The 25,314-nt window shown below is 55.6% G+C and overlaps 1 protein-coding gene across 2 annotated transcripts; it reads left to right on the top strand.

Moving 5' to 3' along the window:
• Nucleotides 1-408: 408 nt before the first annotated feature.
• Nucleotides 409-15,303, top strand: PDLIM4 (PDZ and LIM domain 4). Of its 2 annotated transcripts, XM_032425443.1 has the most exons (7): nucleotides 409-574; nucleotides 5,430-5,581; nucleotides 9,183-9,264; nucleotides 13,844-14,025; nucleotides 14,233-14,396; nucleotides 14,738-14,855; nucleotides 14,986-15,303. In XM_032425443.1, the coding sequence occupies exons 1-7, from the start codon at nucleotides 482-484 to the stop codon at nucleotides 15,188-15,190; spliced, it is 996 nt and encodes a 331-aa protein (XP_032281334.1). In that variant the 5' UTR covers nucleotides 409-481; the 3' UTR covers nucleotides 15,191-15,303. The 2 variants fall into 2 exon arrangements, with proteins under 2 accessions (XP_032281334.1, XP_032281335.1); XM_032425444.1 differs by lacking the exon at nucleotides 14,738-14,855 and having other exon boundaries at nucleotides 14,986-15,154.
• Nucleotides 15,304-25,314: the final 10,011 nt, after the last annotated feature.

Below are 25,314 nucleotides of genomic sequence, written 5' to 3'. Positions count from 1 at the left end.
CAGCGAGGGGTAAGGAGGCAGGTCGGCCTGTCAGGACCTTGAGGAGTTTTCGGGACAAGGCACGGCCCCATCCCGCATCTGGGCCGCCTCAGGCTGGGGCGCCGCCGGGTAGATGGGACTTCCAAGGGCCTGTGCCCGAAAGGGTCCACGGCCCTCAGGGCGAGGCCAGGGCAGGATCCCGGACGTCGGGGCTGTCCTGGTCCCGGGGTCTCCGCGACCGCGGCGGGGGGTGCCGGGCTCCAGACGCGCGGGCCGAGGGGCGGGTCCTCAGAGCCCCCCGAAGTGGGCGGGGCGGGCCGGCCGCGGGGCCAATCCGGGCGCTAGGGGAGCGGGGGCGGGGGCCGGGTGGAGGGGGGTACGGGGGCGGGCGGCCCGGGGGCGGGGCGCGGCGTCCAGGCGGAGGCGGCGGCGGCGGCGGCAGCGGCGGTGGCTCCGGCTCCTCAGTGTCCGGCTCAGGCTCCGGCTGCGGCTCCCGCCCGCGATGCCCCACTCCGTGACCCTGCGCGGCCCTTCGCCCTGGGGCTTCCGCCTAGTAGGCGGCCGGGACTTCAGCGCACCCCTCACCATCTCGCGGGTGAGTCCGGCGGCCCCGGGGCGGCGGGGAGGTCTTCGATCTGAGACCCTGTCCTCGCGGTCCATCTGAGACCCGGATCCCCGACGTCCCTGAGGTTCGAAAGCCAAGGACTGGCCAGGGCGACACACGGGCTCTGGAGGCTTCCAGGCAGGGCAGTGCGGCCCCAACCCCCTCCCTCCCTGCGCCGGGCCTGCCTGCCCTATCCCTTGAAGGATCCCCCCCCCACCCCAGTTCACACACCAGCCTCCCTGCTGGTCTCATTTTGGGGGAGTTGCTGCAGGCCCGGGAAGGAGTGCACGGGCCAGGGGTCTGGACAGATCTACAGAGGCCCAGAAACACTGCTGCTTAAACTGAACCCAGCCTGAGCATTTGGGGCAAAATGACTGAGAGCCCCTTCTCCTATCAAAGGTCCCTGCCAGTAGAGCTGGGTGACCCCAGGGAGGTCGGGGGTCCTCTCTGAATGTGAAAAGAAGAGCCATCCACTTCCTCACTCTAGTTCTGGTCAGACTCTCATCTATGACCTCAATCGTCCTGAGGGGAAGTGACCAAGAGGAATTTTGGGCTTCCAGGGGACGGGGAGACTTGACTGTGAGGTTGTGAGACCCCCTCCCCACAAGACAACACAAGGCCAGGGGCCACTATAGCCTCGGCCCTGTTCCTCCGGTTCCCAGGGCCATGCATTGCCCCAGGCTTAGGACAGAGGAGAGAGAGGAGTGGGCACAGCCCTGGGTGGTGGCTAATCTGAGGAGGACAGAGGAGCTGAGGAAGGGATTCAGGCCCTGTCAGAAGGGGTGCCCAGTCTCAGGGAGACAGGGTCCTGGCCCCGCCTCAGGGTCCCTTAGTTTGAAGGGCTAAAACAGGGGAGTCAGACTCTGCCTTTGGGGATCCCAGACCAGGGGACAAAGCTCTCACTCTGGAGGAAAGAGCAGAGGGGCCCTGGGGGCATTTGAGGGCCATCCTTTATCCCCACACAGGCTGCCTTTGGGGGCCTGAGTCAGGAGAACTGAGAACCACCTTCCCCGACTGTACTGCCACCTCTCCGTGGAGGCTGGACCAAGCTGGCTGGCCTTTCAGAGCCTTCTTTCCACTGCTTGGGTGGGGGTGGGCACCCGGTGGAGCAGAGAATCATGGAATCCCATTTCTGGGGGCCAGGATGACAGGCAGGCCCAGCTGTCCTGGGAGGCTTCCCACATCTGCCCTTACCCAGGGCCACCAGGTTCCTGGGGCTGAGTGAGGTGGGCCTTTAACACATCCGGGAGCCTTTCATCTCCCACTTCCCTGAGGGAGACGGCTGTGTGTGTGTGTGTGTGCGTGTGTGCGTGTGTGTGTGCGCGCGCATGTGTGCATGTATGCCTTGCTGTGTGTCCGCCAGGGCGGGCTGGTGGGGGTGCTGGGCCGGCCAGCAGTCCAGGCACCCTGGGCGTGAGGCCGCTGACAGGCTCAGTGGCGGCGGCTGACGGCCACAGGCGGCAGGGAGCAGACACATCTGTTGCCCACGCGGCTGCCTGCCCGTGGAGGAAAGGCCTCCACACGTCACAGTGGCAGCCACCGGCGGCCTTGTTTGGAGCTGACCGGGATGCAGGCTCCTGGCAGGCAGGCAGGCAGGCAGGCTGGGAGAAGGTTTGCCAGGAAGAACCACCCCTTGTCCCCCAAAGTCTTGCGGCAGCAGCTCAGGCCCAAGGAACCAGGATGCCTGAGCCTGGATTTGGGTGGGATCTGGGAAGACGTATGTGGCTGGGAGACACAGGCCACAGCTTGCCCAGCAGATACCTCAAGGGCAGATGATATGTGGGAGTGTTTTTACCAAGGGGGCTCGAGACCCAACCTTTTCCATGCTTCCAGGGCCTCCCCCTGCCCACCCCACTGCGGGGACAGCCACACTCAGACAGGGAGAAGGCTGGCTGCCTGGCGGAGCTGGGGCCTTACAACCTCAGCCCATGAAGCCTCAGAGAGCCCCCAAGAACACTGCCCCGGGCTTCTTCTCCTATGAACTACGGTGATTGCTGGCCCTGGCTGAGCATCCGCAGCATTCCAGGCCCCACCCCAATGGGTGTTGGTACCAGCTCCCCAGCAACCAGCGCCTGGAGTGAGCACCACCATGTGCTCAACCCATTGTGGGGACTTTTTACCCTGATTGTCTCAGGTAGTCCTCTGAGAGTCCTGACCGGTAAGGACTCCCTCTGGCCTCACATTATAGATGGGGACACTAAGGCTCAGAGAGGCCAAGGTGGTGTATCCAGAGAAGCAGAACAGGGACAGGAACCCAGGCCTGTCTGGCACTTGCTGTGACCGTATGGGACAATACGGCCCCAGACTCTGTGACTCCCAGTCTGCCACAGTGTCTAGGCTGGGCAGAGTGGAGCAGGGGCCGGGAATGCAGCTGCTGCAGGTGAGGGGGCTGGTTCGTGCCCCAGCCTCCCAGCTGACCTCGCTGTACCCCTCTCCCTTCCTTCTGTCTATTTATCCTGCACTCAGCAGCCAGAGGGAGAGGCCTGAGTTAAACCGTGTCCTGTGACTTCCCTGCTTAGAACCCTCCATAGTTCCCAACCACCCAGGAGAAATGCCAGCTTCTCACCTGGGCCTACAAGGCCCGCAGGTCTGGTCCCTGCTTCTTCTCTGACTTTCCTTCTGCTCTCTTCTCACTAATGATGCTTCAACCCCAGAAGACTGCTTTTATTCTCTCCCAGATGAGCCATTATACATGCTGATCTTTTTACCTGCGACACTCTCTCTCTCCTGGGACGCTCTCTCCCCTCACTCCCTTTCTGCAGAAAATCACACAGTGGTTAGTGGATAAGACGTGGAACCGGTTGCCTTGGAATGAAATCCTAACTCTGCCATTTATCAATTGAGCATCCTTCTGCATTTCTCTGGACCTCGGTTTCCTCACCTCACCTAATCCTGGAGGATTCATGAGACAATGCATATAAAGGCAGTTTGGAGAGTCACGGTTTCCTGGCCTCATGCCCTCTCTGACCAGAACTCCTCGAGCTAGTGGAGCTGGCAGAGTCCCAGCCACCCCAGCTTTCAAGAACTTCCTCCACCCACAGGGTCCTGAATGCACCCCTTGTACTGGCTGAGTCATCCTGCAGCTAGCCGCCCCCCTGAAGAAAAAGACTGCTCTCCAGCGTGGGGACTGGGGCAAGGTGTCCCTTCCCCCAGGCCTCCCTTACTTCATCTCTAGGAATGAGAACAGCCTCTGTCTCATCAGTGGTTGACAGGTTGCCATGAACTAGTTATGGGTAAAGCACAGAGCCCAGGCCATGTCACAGAGCATGTGTCCATGAAGGAGAGGGGCCTGGAGCTGGGCCTTGAGTGGAGGGTGGGATAATGCCCAGTGGGTCCTTCCCCCAGGATGACAGGCTTGTGCGGGTGCCCAGGCCCTGTGGATAAGCATTCATGGGCTATTGGCTGAGGGGGTCATGCTCCAGAAAAACATTGCTTGGGGCAGCCTATGTCAGGGGGGGTCAGCTCAGGCACTGCCCACACCAGGACTCCAGCCAAGGAGCTGCCAGCACCTCGGCTTTGTCCACTCACTACTGAAAACTGGATAAGCTGAGCCTAGCTGGGCTTCCAGGAGCTCTCAACTCCAGCAGTAGGAACGGGGTCACTGGAAGCTGTTGAGGGCACCACTGGGGAGGCTGGGTAGGAATGAGGGCGCCTACAGGGCCCTGGCTGGTTCAGTTGGTAGAGCATGTGACTCTTAATCTCAGGGTTATGAGTTTGAGCCCCACATCAGGCATAGAAATTACTTTAAAAAAATTTTTTTTAAATGAGGGTGCCTAAAGTCTCTTTCCAAAGGCTGTGTTGAGACCAGGGAGAGGGCGAAGAGTGCCCTGTTGCCTGAATACCCCTGGGCCCCCTTCTCAGGCCTCCCTGTTCGCCTATCCGCAACCTCATGTGGCCCTCATCCAGGGACCAACATTGTAAGAAGCTCCAGGTCTGGACACCATTTGCCTGGAGTCAATAGTAACACCGGGGTGGCCTGAGAGAGTGTCTGTCCTGCAGAGGAAGTGGGGATAAAATTGTGACTCAGGAGCACAAGTGGGCAGCTGGAAGTACGTGGTCCTGGACTTGCTGGGGACGTGATGACACAGACCCAGAATGAAGCTCTAACAATGTTAGGGGAGCAAAGTGGTAAATGGGGTGCACAGAGTACTGTGAGAGCCCAGAGAAGAGGCTCCTAGGGGACTGGCCTGTCTGCTAAGACATGAAGGTGAGGAGGAGTAAGCTGGTACTTAGGGTTTGAGGTCAAAGGGAAGAGTGTTGCAGGTCGAGAGAAGAGCATCTGCAGAAGCGTGGAGGTGAGAACTATCCGGGGCTGTCGGTAACCCCTGGATATTCGGTTGGTCGGGACGGAGTGTGGGGAGGTGGAGGTGAATGTGGGGTGGGGAGTAGGGATGAAAGGAAACAAGTAGGGAGACAAGGAAATATCAGGCCAAGGGGCTGCTGTGCAGTATGTCTGGGTAGGGCCCTGTCTATGGAGGGTATTTGTGACATGTCCCTGCTTTGTATGTATCTGAGGCACATGTGTCCCCGTGTGTCCCTTGCATGTCCTTTGGCACATATGCAGGCAACAAGAGTGACATCCCACTTGTCCCAGTCCCAAAGAAGCCCCTCTTATATGCCCTCACACCCTAGCAGTGCTTCAGGGGCTGGAACTGGGGATGTTTAGAGCAGAGGCTGTGGCAAGATCACATGGGGACTCAACCGGTCTCTGGGCTGGTCCCCCGCCAGGTCGTGTGGGCAGCAGGGCCGCACAGCCCAGGTTCTGAGGTTGGAGGGGGTCCAGGGCAGAGAGTGCAGCAAGGCCACATAATGACTGACGCCCAGGCCTCTGGCTTGTCCTCTACAGGTTCACGCCGGCAGCAAGGCCGCACTGGCCGCCCTGTGCCCCGGAGACCTGATCCAGGCCATCAATGGGGAAAGCACAGAGCTCATGACGCACCTGGAGGCGCAGAACCGCATCAAGGGCTGCCATGACCACCTCACACTCTCTGTGAGCAGGTACGCACAGGGCAGGCTGGGCCGGGGTGAGGGGGGGCGGGGGGTGGGGTGATTTCAGTCTCCTGGTATGGTCCCCGTATTACAGATGAGATAGCTGAGGCTCAGAACAGTTAGCAGGTGCCTAAAGTCACACAGAAAGGGAGTGGGGAAGCAAAACTTGTCCTCGGGTCTCTCTCACTCCTAGAAGTGGCTGCCGACCATGCCTGTCACCCCACGGCTGTCCTGCCTCGGCTGGCCCCGCTACGGGCCGTGCCTCTGCCCTGGGTAAATCTGGATGCTATGGCCTGTATCATGCCATACAGCCTACATGAAGGGGAGGATTGGGGATCCCCAAGCCCCATGTGTGCCTTATAAATGGTCTAGGATGGAAGGTGCACCTGAGGCTTCTGCAGCCCTAGTCAGGCCCTGGGTCTTTGTTCAGCTCTAAAGGCAGTTGGCCAGGTCCTGGCTGAGTGGGATCTCCCTTCCCCCCCGTCTTGCTTGGATCCAGGGAAGTCAGAAATAACTGCTCAGCTCTGCCACGTTCACTGCTAACAGGGACTTTCCATGATTCCCCTGTGGACGCGTGTCGGCAAAGCCTCCTCAAACCACAACACGGCTAACTATGCGTTAGAGCTGGCAGGGCTGGGAGCCATTAAACATGTTAGCAAGGCTTCTGAGATAGTCTCCACGTGTGTCTGGCCCGGGTCTGGGTCCAGGTTGGGGTCAGGACCCCTGACTGTGCTCTTGGAGCTGAGTGCAACTCCAAGGGGAGTGGGCCCTGGCCTGGGAGTTCAGCAGAGCTGGGTGTAATCCAGACTCTGTGGGATCTTAGGTACACCGGATGACCTCTGTGAGCCTGGGTTTCCTTCTCCACCAAACAGGATCACATTCTTCACCCTCTCCCAGACTGAGGTACAGTCTGGCTGGGGGAAACATCAGCACTGCTCTGCCCACGAGTGGCCTCTGTGGCCGCCCCACTTGGCTGGTTTCCTGGGCCCTGACTCACCTCCGGCCTTGATTTTGCATGGCTAAAGAAGGGAAGCCCTGGTAGTAGTGGGGTGGGGGAGGCAGCAGGGGCTTGTAGGGGGCCTGAGTCAGGAGGTTCCCAGAGGGAATAATGTCAGGGGAGGGTAGCAGGATGGGGGCAGGGTGGAGGTCCCCCTTCCTTCCTTCCTTCCTTCCTTCCTTTCCTGGTCATTTGTTCCAAGCCAAGCATGGATGGAGCCAGGCTTCCCCTGACCTGTTCTACTCTGCCCCCAAATGCTGCCTGGCCATGGAGCAGGTGAGAGCACATTCTCTACTATCACAGATCTGGGTTCAAGTCCCAGCTCTGCACTTGAGAACTGTGTTATCCTCCAGCAAGTGATTTAATCTCCAAGCTCTCAGTTTCCTTAACTCCAAAATGGGACCATTTTAGGATTGGGAGATTGGATGCTTATGATGTACCAGGTCTGCGCAGGGTGAAAAGCTGGGGTCCTGTCTTCCAGCCCCCATTCCCAGTTCTCACACATGCAGATTCTGGGAGATCAAGACATGAAGGCCACCTTGACCCCCTGGGCCAGCATTTCTTCTCCTGATCACCTCTCACCAGCAAGGCCTCTGACCCTGCTCTCTGTCCTGCCTGCTGTGCCAGGACCTATGATCCAAAGACCTCTTCAACGTGGTTTCTGTGGGAGATCAGCCTGGTGAGCTGACTGGAGAGAGCTATTCTGTGCCCCCACCCCCAGAACTCTATCCAGACGAGTTCCCTACCTGCCTTCTTATGTATAGAGGGCTCTAATCCTCCACAGACTTCTCCACAGGATGAAAAGTGAAGGAAGGGCCCAGCTTCCCTGCTACGCTTATTTTGTCTAGAACTTGGAGCTAGTTATCTAACAATCCAAGCTAACCCATACTTTGTGGGCATTTCTGTAGGCCCAGAACCTTCCTGGCATCAGCTCCAACCTTGGGCTTCTGGTGGGGTCTGTTTTGCCCATTGTGTATGTTACAAGATGCAGTTACATGGCCCATCCTTGGGCTGTCATTTTGCTTAAAGATGGTAGATGTTGGGCGCCTGGGTGGCTCAGTCATTAAGCATCTGCCTTCGGCTCAGGTCATGATCCCAGGGTCCTGGGATTGAGCCCAGCATCCGGCTCCCTGCTCGGTGGGAAGCCTGCTTCTCCCTCTTCCCTGCTTGTGTTTCCTCTCTCGCTGTCTCTCTCTCTGTCAAATAAATAAATAAATAAAATCTTAAAAAAAAAAAAGATGGTAGATGTTAGCACCTCTCAGGCCTGAAGTGAAGGCCTAGGGATGGAGATTGAATAAGCCCTTCATTCTGATCTGCTACCTTGGGCCGCGCTCTTTGCTCTGGGTACTTTGTGCACTCTGACCTCCAGACCACAGGCTTGTACTTCTCTTCTGGGCAGAGCTTCAGGGAAGTATAAGGCCATCTTAACCACATGAGATGTCCTAGACTGATCTCAGCAGAGTTCCGAGTGGGCGGAGGCCATAGGTGGAGCTGTGAGTTAGGGCAGTCCCTGGGAGCCTGGCTGAGAGGGCTGGGACCAGGCACCAGTGGGGATGGTGTTGCCCTTGGGCAGCAGAGCTTGGTCGCACAGGCCTGTGGAAGGCTCTGGAGGAGAGAGGCTAGTCTGTACTGGGTTAAGGAACGGGCCCTGGTGTGGAAGTGTAGAGTGAGTGTGGTCTACAGGTGTAGACAGATAGTTAAAATCCTTCAGTGAGTTGGGGAGAGAGAGGCCATGTTGAGCTGCTGGCCCAGTGATGAGTTCTTGGAAAGCCCCAGGAGGCCTTTTGAGGTGAATGGGGACATTATTCCCCTTCCGTCTAACCATCTAACCAGCCTCACTTCACACCCACCTGTCAGTCCAGGGTCTGTGCACCCTATGGCTTGCCTCCTCACAGGGCTACCGAATGGCAGGACTGGGCCCCAGGCCCATAGCCTCTCAGTCCCGCCTGCCCTGCCTGCCCCGCCTGCCGGCTTATGGCAGGTTTATGATGTTTTTCTCCCTCCTGAGTGGTGTTTGGCTTTTGGTTTCTATGGTGAAGCAGGAATTTCCTAATGGCCTGGTTCCCATCTGGGCTGGGCAGACATTGGTGATGACTCTGCCGGCAGCAAGAGGGGAGGAGCACCCCTCAAAGCCTTTATGTCACCTCCCCCGGAGCCCATGGATGCCTGACCTCCAGGCCAGGCCAGAGGCTGTGGATGGAAGAGGATAAGCAGATGGGCTCCTCACTGATCCATGTGTGAGGCCTGACGCACCCTGCTATGAGCTCGCCTTCTTTTTGCTGAGGCCACGGAGAGGGTGAAAAAGTGGGGAAGCGGAGGGCTTCTGTTGTATCCTGTCTGGGAATGAGACCAGAGAGGCATGGAGCAGCTGGTGGGGCTGGAACACACAGCCTTGCCCTAGGCAGGTGGCAGATCTAGAGTTCTGTCTCCTTGCCCACAACGGCCACCATTCTGGTGCAGGGGCAAGTGCGGCAGTGGGGTCCTCTGCCATGCAGAGTGCCAGGCCTGGTCCTGGGTGGCTCTGGGCACAGAGTGCAGCCCCTCTTGGTCCTGGTCCCACTCATGGTAGACACAGTAAGCAGACCTATCTGACCGTCCTAATTCCTGTCACAGACCTGAAGGCAGGAGCTGGCCCGGTGCCCCAGAGGACAGCAAGGCTCAGACACAAAGGATCCACACTGACCCTGAGGCCCAGGTATGTATGGACACCACCGGGCCTGGCCTGATTCCGAGCAAGCCCAGGGCAGAGGGGCCAGGCCTGGTTCATGGGTTTAATTGCACTAGATGTCTTGCTGTCTGGCTTTTGGATGCCCAGGCCAGAGACTGAAGCAGCAGACTTCTCTGGTCCATGTCCATGCCCCATCCTGAGCTCCCCAGGTGATGAGCATCTGCTGGGGGCTCTGTCTGTACTCTAGGCAGTCCTAGATTCTGAGATAAAGGTACTTAGAGTGGGCAGGAACGGGGCTAGGCCTTGGCTCAGGTCTACCACCCGCCTGGCTAGGTTTCACTCTGGTGCCTAGTGATGCCAGACCAAGAGGAAGTCACCAGGCTTGGGGGCTGGCTGGGGGGAAACTGTAGGCTGTGGAGTGACCTCAGACTGTTTGGGTACTCTCTTCCTCACCTTAGCCATGGACACCCACCTGGCTAAAGCCAAACTTGGGCCTCAAGGCTGACCTTAGAATATAAGGCACTTCCTTGCTCTATCTAAGGCTGAAGTTTTCTCCTGGCCATCCTGTCATTGCACCCAGCAGACCTCAGGCCACAGTCACCTTGCCATGTATGACAGCAGTCACAACTATGATACTGTCCTCAAATGCGGGAGGGGGGCGGGAAGAAGCTGCTCTAGGGCCTCGTTTTGCCATGGACGTGAGGGGTAGCCAAGTGGGCAGGGCTGAAGTATCCAGAGCCATCTCAACATCTCTGGGCTAGAGAATTTGGACAAGGTGGAGATTGGACTGGTCTATGATGGAGCCAGAGCTGTGGGACTCAGCATGTGGGGCCATGGCCTTCTAGGCCTGCTTGTGTCTACTCTCTCACCATGGAGGCTTCACCGTATAGAAGGCCATCTCTCTCACCATTTATCCCAGTCCTCTTGTTCTGATATTTGTTCCCTACCTTGCTTTTGCTGGAATCTCGGAGGCCAGATGCTTACTACATGCCAGGGAGTGCCTGTTGTGAAAAGGAAGAGGCACTTAGCAACTCTGGAATGGCAGAAGCCAGGGGCCAAAGGAGTCCAGAGTAGGCACATGATTCACCTAAAGGTTCAGAGAGGGCTTCCTGGAGGAGGGAGAATCCAAGCCAAGACCTGCAGGACTAGGAAGAATAAGGCCAGCAAAGAGGCGTGGAGAAGGGAAGTGTGCAAGAAATCACATGCAAAGGCTCAGAAGTGAGATTGTGCATCATAGGTTCAGAAAAAAGAAAGCTCTGAGGGTGGGAGGGCAGAAGCAAGGGATGAGGTGATGGGGCAGAACCACAGACAGTCTCTTGGTTTCCACTGTCCAGGACCTCAGCTGTTCCTGCAGAGATTTGTGGCCACACTTGTGTCTCCAGACCTTGCCCTGGTCCAAGGGGCCAGGGGTGAGCAGGGGTTGACAAATCAGCCAGGCGGCAGGCAGCAGCCTTGTGCAGGCCCCAGCACCTATGTGAGGCCAGATGTCCCATGTGAGAGCAGGATGGACAGGGCACGAGCGCAGGAGTTTTGGAATTTGAATCTCAGCTCTATTCTGTCCTTCAGGAGAGGCTCAGGGCCAGGGCGCCTGGGGGCGGGGGGGCTGGAGAGCAGCGGCCCCTGCCCCCAACACCTTCCCTTACTGACCTCCTCAACAGCCAGGCTGCCAGTGGCTCAGGCTGGAGTCAGAGGGATTTTCTCTAAGCTGAGGGGGCTGCCCCTCAGCTGCCATCCCCCTCTTGTACTTAAAAGTCATGAACTCCATGGGTGGCGACAGAAACACCCCCACCCAGCCCCCGCAGGGCTGTGTCCTCAGGAACACAGACACAGGGCCCATTGTCCCCACTGTGCTCCCACCCTCCGCCTGCAGCGGCGAGTGGGTGGGCCCAGCCAGAGACATCAGAGGAGGAGAAAACCACAGTTGGCCCTAAGACCAGCACAAGGTACCCTGACATGCACCCCCGATGCAAATAGGTTCTGCAGGTCATGTAGGGTCATAGGAGACCCTTCTTCCCTCGGGCCTTACTCAGGTGGGAACACAAGAGGCATCTGGTCCAGCCCGGGGCAGAGGAAGGATGACGGTAACGGAAGGTTTCTTGGAGAGGATGGCATTTAAGCTGAGAATCAGGCGATGGGTTAAGGCAAACCAGGTAGAGCAGGCAGCCCTCGCACACTCAGCCTGTCCCCTCCAGACCTGCAGGGAGCTGGGGTTTGGCCTCCCGGAGGTACCACCCGCTCCTCTGGACTTAGTGCCCACCTCCATCCAAGCTGAGTGCCCAAGATGCTTTTTTTTTTTTTTTTAAGATTTTATTTATTCATTTGAGAGAGAGAGCGCGCGCAAGCGGGGAGGAGAGGGAGAAGCAGGCTCCCCGAGAGCAGGGAGCCCGATGCGGGGCTCGATCCCAGAACCCTGGGATCATGACCTGAGCCGAAGGCAGATACTTAACCAGCTAAGCCACCCAGGCGCCCCGAGTGTCCCAGATTCTGACCACAGTCACGTGGGAGCTGATGAACAAGCAGGCAGTTACCCCATTCTGCTGATTATCCCACTGAGGCTTCAACAACCAAATCAACAGCTGCAGATACTCAGAGAGGGGGGAGCACGTGACACCAGGTGCACTACCACACAGAGCGGGGGACATCCAGGACTAGGAATAGGAACTCAGGAATGCCCATGACAGCCCTTCATCCAACAAGCATCTCCTGTGGGCCAGGCACTATGCTAAGTGCTTTACACGCAACTGTCTCATTTTATCCCCACAAGGAACTTAGGATGTAGAGACCATTACAATCCCCATTCAACAGATGAAAAAACAGATTCAGGGAGGTGGTAGAGGTGGGACTCACCCGAGACTGAGGTCACCATGTGTATCCTAACCACTGAGTTCAGACCGAGAGAGGCGGCTGCATGGGTGGCCGTGGGAGGGGCAGTGGCTTTGATGACCCTGCTGGGTGAGTGAGGGCCTCATTCGCCAGGACCTTCTGACTCCCCTTCCTGTCCCAGCCTCCTCCGTACCAGGCCCAGCCCTGCCCCCACAGCCCATGGCCCATCTGGTCCCCATTACAGGCCAGGCCAGCCTTGCCTGCCTGTCTGCCCTGCAGACACATGTGCAAAAGTGATCGGGTTTCTCAGAGGCTTTTGTTCGGCCCAGTGGGGAAGAGGGCTTTCCTACTGCTATTGCCTCATTGATAGGGGCCCACCTGGGCAGCGGGAGACCCTCCCCTTTGTCTGTTGAGGTGGGGGAAATGGGGGCACCACCCCCACTCAGTGGCTGGTCCACCCTTTCCTCAAGCTCCCACCCAGCTCAGAGGCTGCAGAAAAAGCAGCGGCAGTCAGGACAAAGCTCTGCAGCCTCTGCTGTGCCCCAGTGCTGGAGGCTGCCTGAGTCCGATACAGGCTCTTTCCCTTTAGAGTAGATATCTTGTCCCCACCACCTAGTCTCCTCGTCCCCAGTGTAGAGCAGAGGGGAAATTTGCATGTCACCTCCCAGGCTGAGGCTGAGACCCACCTTCCTGTCCTGGACTCTTGTGCCTTATCCTAAAGTCAGGCTGCTCTGGCCACCAACCTCATCCCAGCCATGGAGGCTACTATTACAGTGGTCCCCAGGGTGACCAGCACTGGCTCTGAGTATATGAGACTGTGTATGTATGATTAGGTATATGTCAGTGGACTGGCTAGACCTTGTGTGTTGTCTTTGTGCATGTGTTTGTCTGTGAAAGTTCTTGTGAGAGTGTGCATGCCTGTGTGTGCCTGCAAGCTAGGGGCAGCATAGCCTTGGACTCTGCAGAGACAAAGATCCCCAGTCCCCATTCAGGTCCATACCCATGGAGATACCGCCCTTTTCTCCTGAGCTGAGGACACATGGTCAAGGCATTTCCCCAAATGTTTCAGCCAAGGGCACCAGGCTGGCCATGGAGTGGTAGGGTCGGGATCTTTAAGGCCTGGCCCAGCCGCTGCCCCTCATCTGCTTTGCCTGTAGAAGGGCCACGATATCGCCCTGCAGAGCATGAAATGGAGGCAAAGGTACAGGCCTGAAAGGGGCTGACCTCCCAATGACGCCTTTGAACCTCAGTCTGCCCCCCACCCCCATTGTGTGCTTTGGGCACAGTGATTAATGACTCTTCCTGGCTGCAGGACAGGGCTTTCTTTTTCATGTTCCCAGCTATGGGCCCCTACAATACCCAGCACAGTTCTGGCAGGTGAGAAGGCCTGGCACCAGGACCATCTCTGCAAGGAAGCCACACACTCTGCTCCAGTCACGCTGGCCTTAAAAGGCTACTTGGAATGGTCGTGCCCCAACACCATCCGTCACAGGCGCTGGTGGTCAGAACCACCACATGGCTCATGTGCCAAGGTTGAGTCTCAGGCACTTAGGTTTTTGTGTCTGACTTTCCACGGGCATTTCTCATTTCTTCTGGGGTTGAACCAGGCCCAAGTTTCAGCCCTTCCCTGGCTGGGCACCACAGCCCGGAGATGCCAGAGCAGGGGTAACCAGCCAACATCCAAGAAGGCCTGGCACACGGGGCAAGGATGGAATGTATAAGGAATGGCCAGAAGCCCTACCCCAGATGGTTTCTCAGTGCCTCAGGCCCCTCTCTCTCATAGGATGGCAGTCCAGCGACCAGCAGGAGGCCCTCAGCCACCGGGATTGGGCTAGAAGATGGCAGGCCAGGCCTGGGACCTCCTTATGGGCAGCCATCTCACCTCCCATTCCATCACAATGGCAGCAGCAATGAGGCTACCTTACTGACCCAAATGAGCACCCTGCATGTGTCTCCACTTCACAGGTAGTACCGAGAAGTGGCCTTTGAAGCCACACCCAGATCCCATCTTAATCCCAGATCTCTCAGATATCCCTGGGTCACATCTTGACCCCTGACACTTGATCTTTGGGTCTCAGCTGGTTTCATTCTGAAAACCTCACCAGACCCCTGTGCTGGCAGGGGGAAGGCTGGTACCACAACCGTGTCCCTTGGTGCATCTCTTTTGCCCAGCGCGGACACAGCCAGAGGCCTCCCACGGAGCCGTGACTGCGGCGTGGACCTGGGCTCAGAGGTGTACAGGATGCTGCGGGAGCCGGCCGAGCCCTCGGCTTCGGAGCCCAAGCAGTCAGGCTCCTTCCGCTACTTGCAGGGCATGCTAGAGGCCGGGGAGGGCGGTAAGACTCCCGCCACCTTGCCCCACCTGCCTAACCACTCCCTCGGGTGCCCTGGAGAGCCCCCCCCCCCCCCCCCCCCCTTGCCCCCCCCCCCCCCCCACGTCCTGCCTCCCAGCCATCTACCCCTGCCGCGTCTCCTCCGAGCGTTCCCACACCCCTCGCGGCGCCTCAGTGTCCCGATTCCCACTCCACCCCTGTCGCGGCCCCTCCCCCTCCAAACCTCGTCCCCAGTCGCAGTGCTGGTGGTCCTGGAAGCCGGGTCCATCCCACACCGCGCAGAAGTGAAGTTCCCTTTTCTGACCTCCGCACCGGGCTCATGCCGCTTGCGCTCCGGCTTTCAGGGGAGCGGCCTGGCTCCAGCGGCCCCCGCAACCTCAAGCCCACGGCCAGCAAGCTGGGCGCTCCGCTGAGTGGCCTGCAAGGACTGCCCGAGTGCACGCGCTGCGGCCACGGCATAGTGTGAGTACCCTCCCCTGCTTCCCCGACCCCGACCCCGGCCTTCCCCCGGCCCCGCCCGAGGCCCTGGATGGGAGCGTGCTCGCGAATCCGTCAGTCGCCGGAAGCAGTCCTCTCCTGGTCTCCCCATCAGGGGCACCATCGTCAAGGCGCGGGACAAGCTCTACCACCCTGAGTGCTTCATGTGCAGCGACTGCGGCCTGAACCTTAAGCAGCGCGGTTACTTCTTTCTGGACGAGCGGCTCTACTGCGAGAGCCACGCCAAGGCGCGCGTCAAGCCACCCGAGGGCTACGACGTGGTGGCGGTGTACCCCAATGCCAAGGTGGAACTCGTCTGAGCTGCTTCCGGAACCTCCCGTCCCCGCTTCTGCTTTTAATGCCCCGGCGCGGCCCATGTAAATATGTGTTTGCCCCCTGCCTCTCTAATAAATTCCCTCTGCTCGGCCTTGAACATGTCAGTGCCTCTGTTCGGGTGCCAAGCCTGTCCTAGGCACCGGGTGCACTGGTGAGCAACACAGGTGCTGTGCTGTCCTCAAGGAGGCCACAGCCTAGATGGACGGCAGATATAAACCACAAGGGGCAGTTATAGTAATAGGGAGGTGAGGTCTGGGGTGCCAGAAGTGATGTCACGCCAAGGGGTCGGACCTCGGTGGAGTCAGGGAAGGAGCCGAGAACTAAGGGGTGAGGAGGGAATTGCTCTTCAGGGTGAGGAACTGTGTGTGCACAGATATGACTAAGGTGAGCACAGACAGGAGAGGTCCCGCCTGGCCACCAGCAGAGCGAGGGCAGCCCCTAGCAGCTGCAGGAAGGATTGCGCAGCGTGGGAAGATCACCGGGACTGCCGTGGGGGGCGTTATCTGCCTCCTGGCCTTCTCGGCGGTGGAGTTCTCACGGGTTTCTCCCTCTCTCCTCTCCCGCCCCCTGCCCACTTAAAGTATTCTCGCCCCGAACCCTTTTTCTTTCCCCTTCCCCTTTCTCCCCAGCAGGGGGCGCGCTTAGAGAGTGTCGGGGAGGGGCAGTGGGAGATAAGAGAAGGCGAGGCGGGGAGGGGGGAGGGGAGAAAGGAAGAGGGCCCGGGGCCGCACCCTTTGCTTAGCTCCTATCGCCAAAGCCAAGGGTAAACACAACCCCTTCTCCGAGGCCTGGCGGTTACAGGGTGGTGGGGTGACCTGGAGCCTTTCACGGCTCGGTTGCACAAGCCTGCACAGACTCGCACTTATTAAAAATATAAATGGTATCAGAGTTGGTGAATTATAGCTGTTCACACGCAACAAACTGTCCCGGACTCCGGGTCACACGGCTCTGCGCTCTCCACAGCGCGCTGCGGGCCGGAAGCAGCCTCATTTACTCAGTCCCGGTTTATTTAGGGAGCCCCGACTAAAGAACGTTTGTGCTATTTTCAATTTTGTACTATCGCAAACCGCAAAAGACTTATCAGTTCACGCTCTTACCATCAGCACACGACAGTACCCTTTTCCTTCATGCTCTTGCCAACACAGGATATTATCTTTTTTTTTTTTTTTTTTTTTGGCAATCCGATAAGTAAAATAAGATATGTACTTGCTTTAACTTGCATTCCTCTGATTACCGGTGATGTGCATTCATTCGACTAATATTTCTTGTGTTTGCTCTTGGGCGCTGATTGAACAGTGGGGAACAGGACAGTCTTCTCCCTCCAAGAGTTCTTCTGGCGTGAATTGCCCTAAACCCTTCACTCATTTTCCAAGGCTTATTTAACTTCTTAGTGTTAGGACCTTCTCGTATTTTTTAAGAGTCTCTGTTACTGGACTCGATTCCACTGACATGATCGCATTGATTTAATTACTACTGTTGTAGAGTTTAATATGCCAACTTCTCCTTCTTGTTCTTCATTTACTAACTTGTCAAGGCTGTTCTTGTACATTTCCAACTGTCAAGATTTAGACTCAGTCATGTCAAGCTCTGGAAAAACAAACAAACAAACAAACCTTTTTGAACTGTGACCCTGTCTCTACACACTCCCTTGGTAAGAACTGCCCTGTCCTGAAGAATAATGTGATCCGTGCTTACTCTGCATTTTTTCAGGGGTTGTGTACATAATCTCGTAAATTTTTATTTCTGCTTGCTTCTCGTAGACATCGTGTTCCTGCTTTAAGTCGTTCTGAGAGGCGCCTTCCAAAGGCTCCTCCCGCCGCCTCCTCCCCTCCCTGAGGGCGCCCAGGCCCGGGCGGCGGGCAGGTGTCCCCTGAGAAGTGAGGCGAGGAGAGAGAGGGCTGGAATCCTGGGCCCGGGTCCTGCGGACGACCTCGGGCCCCGCCGCGCGCGTGTCTCCTTCTGCTCCGCGAGGGGTCAGACGGCGAGCAGGGAGGCCGAGTCTGGAGCGGACCGGGTGTCCGGGCTGCGGTGCCGCGCGCGCGCGTGCACACACACACGCACACACGGACACACGCACGCACGCACGCACGCACCCTCTCACTCTCGCCCCCTAAAGCCGCTCGGGAGTCGGGTGGGGCCGGTGGAGGCCCCTGCCCTTTCCTTCCCACCCCGCCTCGCCCCGCGGACCAGGTCCGGGCCCCACCCCGTCCTAGGCGGGCGCAGAAGGGATGACGGGCAGCCGGGGAAGCCATTAGGCGCAGGAGTAGGCGGAAAAATAAATACCCGAGCCATGGGGACGGGGCCCCCACCGCTCGGCCAGGCTCAAACTCGCAGACTCGGCTCCCCACTCCCACCCGCCGCTGTAGATCCACCAGCTACCTGTGCTAGCCTTAATCCCGGGATGCGCAGCGAGTGACTGCGTCACAGGTTTCTGTGACCCAGGGTCCCAGTTCTGAGACAGGACGGCCGACTCTCAGGAGGAGACACAGGTCCAGGATCCCCAATTCTGAGTGCCCCAGCCCACCGGGCCCGGACCCAGCGCTTATTACTGATCCCAAACCTGCCCCTCTCTCAGGTCCTTACCTCAGAGGCCTTCAAACCAGAGATTTGGCTATCATCTGTACCCTCACCCCAACCATCACATCCTACCCACCACTGTGTCTGGGGTTCTGCCTCCCAACCATTTCTGGGGTCTATTTCAGGGCAGCTGGAGCATTCTCCCACTCCCTTGTTTCATGGATCCCTTCATGGCCCCCAGAGCCCTCAGGATGGAGTCCCTGATCTATCAATTGTAGGCCTAGCATTTCAAGCCTCTCTGACTCATGTTGCTGACTGCTTGGTCTCACTTCCTCTGCTACACCATACCATCCCGTCTTTACATACCTCTCAGATCTTCTCTCAAACTCAAAATGCCTTTATTCTTTCTTGTCTATCCAGCAAACTCCTACTCACTCTTCAAGGCCCAACTCCACTGCCCCCATCTTCCCCTCCCTTAGAACAAAGCTTTGGCCCACACATCCCCAGGCAGAGTAATTCCCATCCACATGCCTTCTACCCCACCCCTTCCATTCCTACCCCATGCTTCTGGGCACAACCTATTATCTCCTTTGTCAGAGCCTGGCCCAGACCTATGTCTGTCCTACCCAGACCCTAGGCCACTAGGGGCAGCACCACGCACCCCTTCCCCTACACACACACACACACACACACACACACACACACACACACTAGGCCTCCCTGTCTCCCACCGTCTTCCTCCTCACCTTGCTGTACTGGTTTTTGCTGGCGTACTTCCTAAGCCCGCTGGGGAGGTAAGGCCCGGAGGGCAACTATATCCCTCATATATCCTCAGCCTACCTCCGGCATCCTCAACGCCAACTCATTCATTCAACTAATTATTTGCTAAGAATCTACTATGTTCCGGGAACATAGGGAATTGAAAAGGGAATTGAGAAAGATCTCACTTAAGGTACATTTAAGCAAAGACCTGAGCTGATAAGGGAGCATCTGTGTGGGTATCTAGGGAAATTGCATTGCAGGCAGTGGGAGCAGGAAATACAAAGGTGCTGTGTAGGGCACGGGGAGGAGGCGTGTGCTTGCCATGTTCTAAGAACAGTGAAGAAATGGCTGGAGTAGTGTAAGTGAAATGCTTAGGAGCAATAGATAAGGCCAGAGAGATGTGGGGGCAGTCAAGCTGACTCTGTTGGCCCTGTAAGCCACAGGAAGGACTTTGGCTCTTACTCTGAGGTGAGAAGCCAGAGGAGCGGCCTGACCTGGACTTTTATGTTTTAACCAGGATCATTCCGGCTGCTCTATGAAGGCAAGACTGTAAGGGGCAAAGGTGGAAGCAGGGAGACCAGTTAGTAGGCATGACTGCATTCATCCCTAATTAATCCCTAACTAGCCCATTTCCCTCTGCCTCCATAGCTCCAGCCCCGATCCAGGCCCCCACATTCTCTTGCCTGGGTGCTGTAATAGCCTCCTGCTTGACCTTTCTATCTTCTCTCTGGCCCCTCAATCCTTTCTCCACACAACAGCCAAGGGAGCTTTTTAAAATGCCATTCTGATTATGTCACTCCTGTCTATTAAAGCTTCCATAGCTCTCCATTGGTCTTAGGACAAAGCCTAAACTCCCAATCCCAGCCCACAAGCAGCCCCTGCTGATCCCTGCTGACAGCCCTGCCTCATGCCTTGACTGCAGTCGTGCTGACCTGTAAGTTTAATTCATCAAGCTCTCCTCCAGACTCCTGCAGCCTTCCTGGACCCTCCAAGGAGCTTGAAATGAAAATGGAGTTCTTCTTTTTAGTTCTCTGTGTCACAAGCTTTGTCTGCCCCACCTTTGTCCTTGAGATTCAAAGAAAAGGGTGAGGGCAGGAGGTCACTTCATGCCAGCCCTCCCTTCCAGGCCAAGGACCGAGCCACTCCAGAGGGCACAATAGTCTGGCGCTAAGCTCATAGCCAATGAACAACTGAGTTGGGGGATGTTGTGACCTGTACTGTGATGCCCAGATGACTAGGCTGTGAGCCCAGGGTCCCTCTGCCCACCTGGGGAGCGCCTTGCCACCTCCTTGGCCTCTGGCTCTCCCTGCCTAGCTTACCTGCACTCCAGCTCCATCTTGGACTGCTCTCTCTTATCCAGGGTAACAGCTTCTTGCCATTGGGCCCCAGCCAGCCCCTGACTTGTCTTCACAACTCCAGATAATTTCCTCATTTATCATTTTCCCACATAACATTCAGTATTTTTCCATACAATATTCCTCAGCACCCCAGACTGGAAGTAGAAGTCTAAAAAGGATTGAGGGTAATAAAGGGGTCTCTCTAACAAGCAAGGGCTGTCCTCCCATGCCACCTCTACCACAAGTGGGAAACTCTATTTGAGTCCCCACAGAAATCAAATTTCTTCTTTGCTCCTATCTAACAAATGATTTGCAACCACTTGTGGTTGAAGGCAGAGGCCAGAAATCCCAGGAGAGCCTGCCAGAAGCCTCACCTGTTCCTGCGGGGTCTGGGCCAGCTTTAGCCACGCAGGCTCAGAAACCTGACTGACCAGCCCTGTGAGGGGGGTCTGTCTCCCCAGTTGGAGCTGGTAGCCAAGCCCAGAGGCTGACGCACTGCTCCCCACACACATCTTCACCAAGAAAGGCAGCAGTAGAACAACACTCAGCTGCTGTCCAGGGCATTCTTGGCCTAAGGGCACGTTTTCATGGGCAGCTAGAGCACAGCCACAGACTTAGAGAAAGAAATGTGTGCTGGATAATAACTCTCACAAGAGCTGATGTGTCCCAGGCCTTCATCCCCGAGTCCTTGGTGAACTGATACTACTCTTTAATCCTCACTCACATCAACCCAAAAGGAAATTATTATCCACATTTCACGGATGAGCTCAGAAATGTTGAGAAACTTGCCAGTGTCACATTCTGGCTAGCTCATCTTGATGACAAGGGCACCTAGGGCAACCACAAGTATGCGTCTTCCCTGGAGAACATTGCCTGCCCTACTGATGATCTGGTGACTCCGACTAGGTCACTTCTGAAGGGTGCTAATCTGTCTCTGCTTGGCAAGGTCTCCAGAAGAGGCCGGAGTGCAGGCGTCGGACTCATCCTCTCCTCACACAGGGCTGAGCTTCCAACCCTCCATGGGGCATGGGATGGTAGAAGCTGGGCTGAACCAAGGTGACCCCTGAAGCTTTGGGTCTGCGTGTAGACGAGGCTGGTGTCCACAACATCTCATCATAAATTGTGGCATGCAGGAACCCACCCCCAGGCCTCTTTCTGGGGTCAGGTCACGATTCCTGCTAAACAGCTGTTGGCTGCTCACCAGCTTCTCAATGGTTCCTGGCGCTACTGAGATAGAGCTGGGAATGGCCCCCTCCAGCTTCCAGGGCCCTTGCTCTGACCACTGGAGCCTCCCTCATCACCCACAGAGAGGTTCCTGGGTGGGAGCAGTCTCTTGCCCCTCAGCCCCTCAGGCCGTGCTTTCTCATCCCATGTTCCTGCCCCTCTCCTGCCTGTCCCTGAGGCACCCGCTACCTCAAGACTCCAGCCCAACTCTTCCCGTCCTCTCCAGAAGCTCATTCTCTAGAATGGCTTGGGTTGTTTGGGCCATGTAATAGCTAGACCCCTTCCAAATTGCCCCTGCCATCCTTTTGTAGTCCCACCTCATCCACTGCATTTGGTCTGGGAGGACAGAGAACAAAGGACACCCTAGCCCAGGCAAGGTGGAGTTCTTTCTCTAGGCTCGATCTGAAAGCGACTGTCCTGCTTGGACTCCACTTAGGTTTGTTTACTTCCCAGCACCCAGAGCCGCCGCCATGGCAGATTTCTGCTTATCCCTACAAGCTGTCCAGCTTTCCCATCAATTCTCTGAGTCTGCTTGTGGCCAGGCACCCTGACTGGCTCCACTCCCTGCCGTCATGAACACTTCCAAATCTGTATCTCCAGCCCAGACCTCTGACTGATTGTGCATGTCTACCTGGGTGTCCCAAAGACACCTCAAACTCAAAGCATCCCACACCCAGCTCACCATCTTCTCTCAAACCTACTTTTACTCCTATGCTTCCATCTTAGACAAAGACAACACCCGAATCAGACATCTTCCCTGCCTCCTCTCCCTCCCTTTTGCCCACATCCAGCGGGTCATCAACACCTGTCCTGCCACCTCCTTAAGAGTTCCAGAATCCATCTCTTGCTTGGCCACCACCACCATCGCCCTCTCTGACACCTACAACAGTCTCCCTGGTGTCCCTGCTTCTGCCCTAGCTCCCTTCCCTGCATTCTCAATTTGGCCACCAGAGGGAACTTTCTAAAACACAAGTCTCAATAGGTTTTGCTGGGACTCTCCTTGGCCTCAAAATTAAATCTAACACCAAGTAACAAGAATGTTTAAGGTGAAGCACAGGATAGCCTCTGCCAACATTTCCAGCCTCATCCCTCTGCCTTCCTCCACTCCTGGTTTAGTGCTCACATGGGCAAGTGAGCTGGATCGGATTGTTCGGGGGCCCAGAGGTGGCCCACGGAGCCACATTTGTTGCCTGCAGACCCTCTTGGCCGGAATGAGCAGAAGAGGGAGTTCACCTTATTAGCGAGGCTGCCAGGGGCCCACCTCCCTCATGCTCCTGAGAAGCACCCAGTGGAAGGCCGCACAGGCTGCGTCCTCCCCGGTCATATACAACTAGGATGACTGAATATGGCACCTCCTCCTCGCTGCTTCAGACCCTCCAGGCCTCCTGCTTACTGCAGCCACTGTGTCCGACCTGGCCCAATCTCAGTGTGTGGCTCACTTCCCACTTGCTGCTCCTGGACGTCTCTGACACTGAGGCCTGGAACGCATACAGAAACCGGCTCAACACTCACACATGTGCCATCTGAAAGTGTGGGGGAGTTAACACCCAAAGCGGCACCCCTGAGCCAATGAGGGATAGAAACCTATGGATAAATAGGCCTGCCTACTTGCAAACCCAAGACGGACACTTCTGAGACACCATCCTCCAGTCTCCCACAACCGTGAACAACCCTAAGCTGTGCCCTTGGAGGAGCTTTTCTTCTCTGTTTCACTCTCTGCAGTCCCTTACTCCTGTTCCCTTAGGTCCATTCCCAGGTGGAAGGCAGACTTAGAAGGGAGGGATTCTGCAGTTGGAACACTCTCCTTTCAAACAGGGTTAAGGAGCCCATTACTGTTAGTAAGTAGGCCAGTAATGATGCCTGGCACCGGGTGATGAAACTCCCATCCATGCAAGATGAGAAAGAGACACAAGTAGAAAGTGGAACATTGGCTTGCGTCAGTGTTTTTGAACCAGGGGTGATATAAACCCCCCGCCTCAGTGGACATTTACTGATGCCTAGAGATATTTTTTTAAAAGGTTTTATTTATTTATTTGAGAGAGAGAGACAGAGACAGATCGAGAGAGAGCACAAGCAGAGAGAGGGGCAGAGGGAGAAGGAGAAGCAGACTCCCCGATAAGCAGGGAACCCAATGAGGGGCTCCATCCAAGGAGATCATGACCTGAGCCAAAGGCAGACGTTTCGCCAACTGAGCCACCCAGGTGCCCCCAAATAGCTGCTTTTTAAAAGACAAATAGCTCTCTGCTATAGAAAACATGACCTTGCTCTGGAACTCTAGAGATCTGTACTGAAATTCTTTTATTACAGCTTATCAGAGACTACCCAGCATTCTTATCACCACGAAGACCTCTAGCACCATTGATTTTGCTGGGTCATATGGACCAAGGGGCAGGGAACCTTGTACTATAGCTGGACTCACTGTAGAGCTCTCTCTGGCTCTGGGCTTCACTCACAACTGGGAGCCTTCCAAGGCACCCAGTAAATGGGTCAGAGTAGTATTCTCATGAAGCACTGTCGTTATTACTGGTCGAGGGTACAGGGTGTAGCAACTTGACCTTACCTTACAGGGGATCACCAGGCATGCTCCGTACTACCGGTTCTCTAATAACTTTACCAATTTGCTTCAAAATAATATAGGATGGATGAAGCAAGTGAGGATATAGATGAAATAAGATCGGCCATGATGGTGGGTCTAAGGGTACATTTTCTAGTTTGTCCATTTTTATATACATTTAACTCATTCCAGAACAAAAAGGTAAAGGAAAATGTCACCAGTGTGGAAGGCCCCGAATCTTCGTACCTTTTATTCCCCATATTCTGGCATGTGTGTGTCTTACTAGGGCATCTAGAGTACTTGTCTATTCTTGCTCATTAAGTCATATTAGCATTATGTCACCAATACAGTGGCTATCATGATGTTTTAGGGAATGTCAAGGTAGCCAAAGTCACTAAGTACTATATTGTGACAGAGAATAGAAGAATTGACATAACCCAGGGGCAAGATAGTGAATATGGGGTCGCCTGGGTGGCTCAGTCAGTTAAGCATCTGCCTTCGGCTCAGGTCATGATCCCAGGGTCCTGGGATCGAGCCCCGCATTGAGGGGGAGTCTGCTTCTTCCTCTGCCTCTGCTACTCCCCCTGCTTGTGCTCTCTCCCTCTCTCTCTCAAATAAATAAATAAAATCTTAAAAAAAAGAAAGTGAATATGTACTGCTATTCATCCCACAGAAAAGCAAATAGCTTTTGATTCTCTTTACTGAAGGATTTTGAAGAGAAAATCCACAAGATTGCTGCTAATTTTGTAATTCCTCCCAGGATGTGGTATTACTTCTGATTTAATAAATTGGTCAAAAATGTGGGCATGTTAGAGGCTTCTATTTGTCCCTACCTACCATAATGGCTCTTATTTAATAGGGCAGAGAGTAAATATTAGGGTCTGGCTGACTGCTAAGCCTAGCTATCCCAGCTGTGCACTTAGGGACCGGGAATACACTTAGGGACCACTACAGTATGGATCTTTACATCCATTAGACCTGTTTGAATAAGAACTCCATTTACCACCTGGCTTTCATGAGCCTCCAATCTAACTGGGGGACCATGATGGTGTTTCCCAACCCCTGGGATCAAGGCTAGCTCATACTCTGAATCCAACAGCCCTTGAAAGGTCTAGGACTTTCCCTTTTCTCAGGCCAGAGTTGCTCTGGTAAAAGATCATTGCTATGGACTGAACTGTGTCTCCCCTAAATTCATACTGAAAGCCCTAACCCTCAACCATATTTGAAGATGGGGCCTTTGGGGACTAATTATGTTTAGATGAGATCATGAGAGTGGGGCCCTTATGATGGGATTAGTGCCTTTAGAAAAATACACACCAGGGAGCTCGTAAGAAGGTGGCCATCTACAAGCCAGGAAGAAGACTCTCATGAGAAACTGAATCTGCCAGCACCTTGATCTTGGACTTTCCAGCCTCCAGAACCATGGGCAATAAATTTCTGTTGTTTAAGTCTACCAGTCTGTGGTATTTTGTTATGGCAGCTTGAGCAGACTAAGATAGCCACAGATCCCTTGTGGGAAGAGATTAGAGAAATAATTATCATATATACTTTTGGCAGTGTAGGCGGTTTTTTCCTTAAAGAGACTTGGCCTCCTTATCAATCAATAGGCTCTGAGCCTGTGAACTGGCCTAGATCTGTGAAATTAATGAGAAAATATTATTTCCCATTGTGGCAGCGTCCATCAGCCTTCTGCTTACTAGCTCTTATTTTGGAG

This window comes from Phoca vitulina, unplaced genomic scaffold, assembly GCF_004348235.1.
Source record: "Phoca vitulina isolate PV1807 unplaced genomic scaffold, GSC_HSeal_1.0 scaffold32, whole genome shotgun sequence".
NCBI classification, from domain to species: Eukaryota; Metazoa; Chordata; class Mammalia; order Carnivora; family Phocidae; genus Phoca; species Phoca vitulina.
This window is presented reverse-complemented; position numbering and strand designations above follow the sequence as displayed.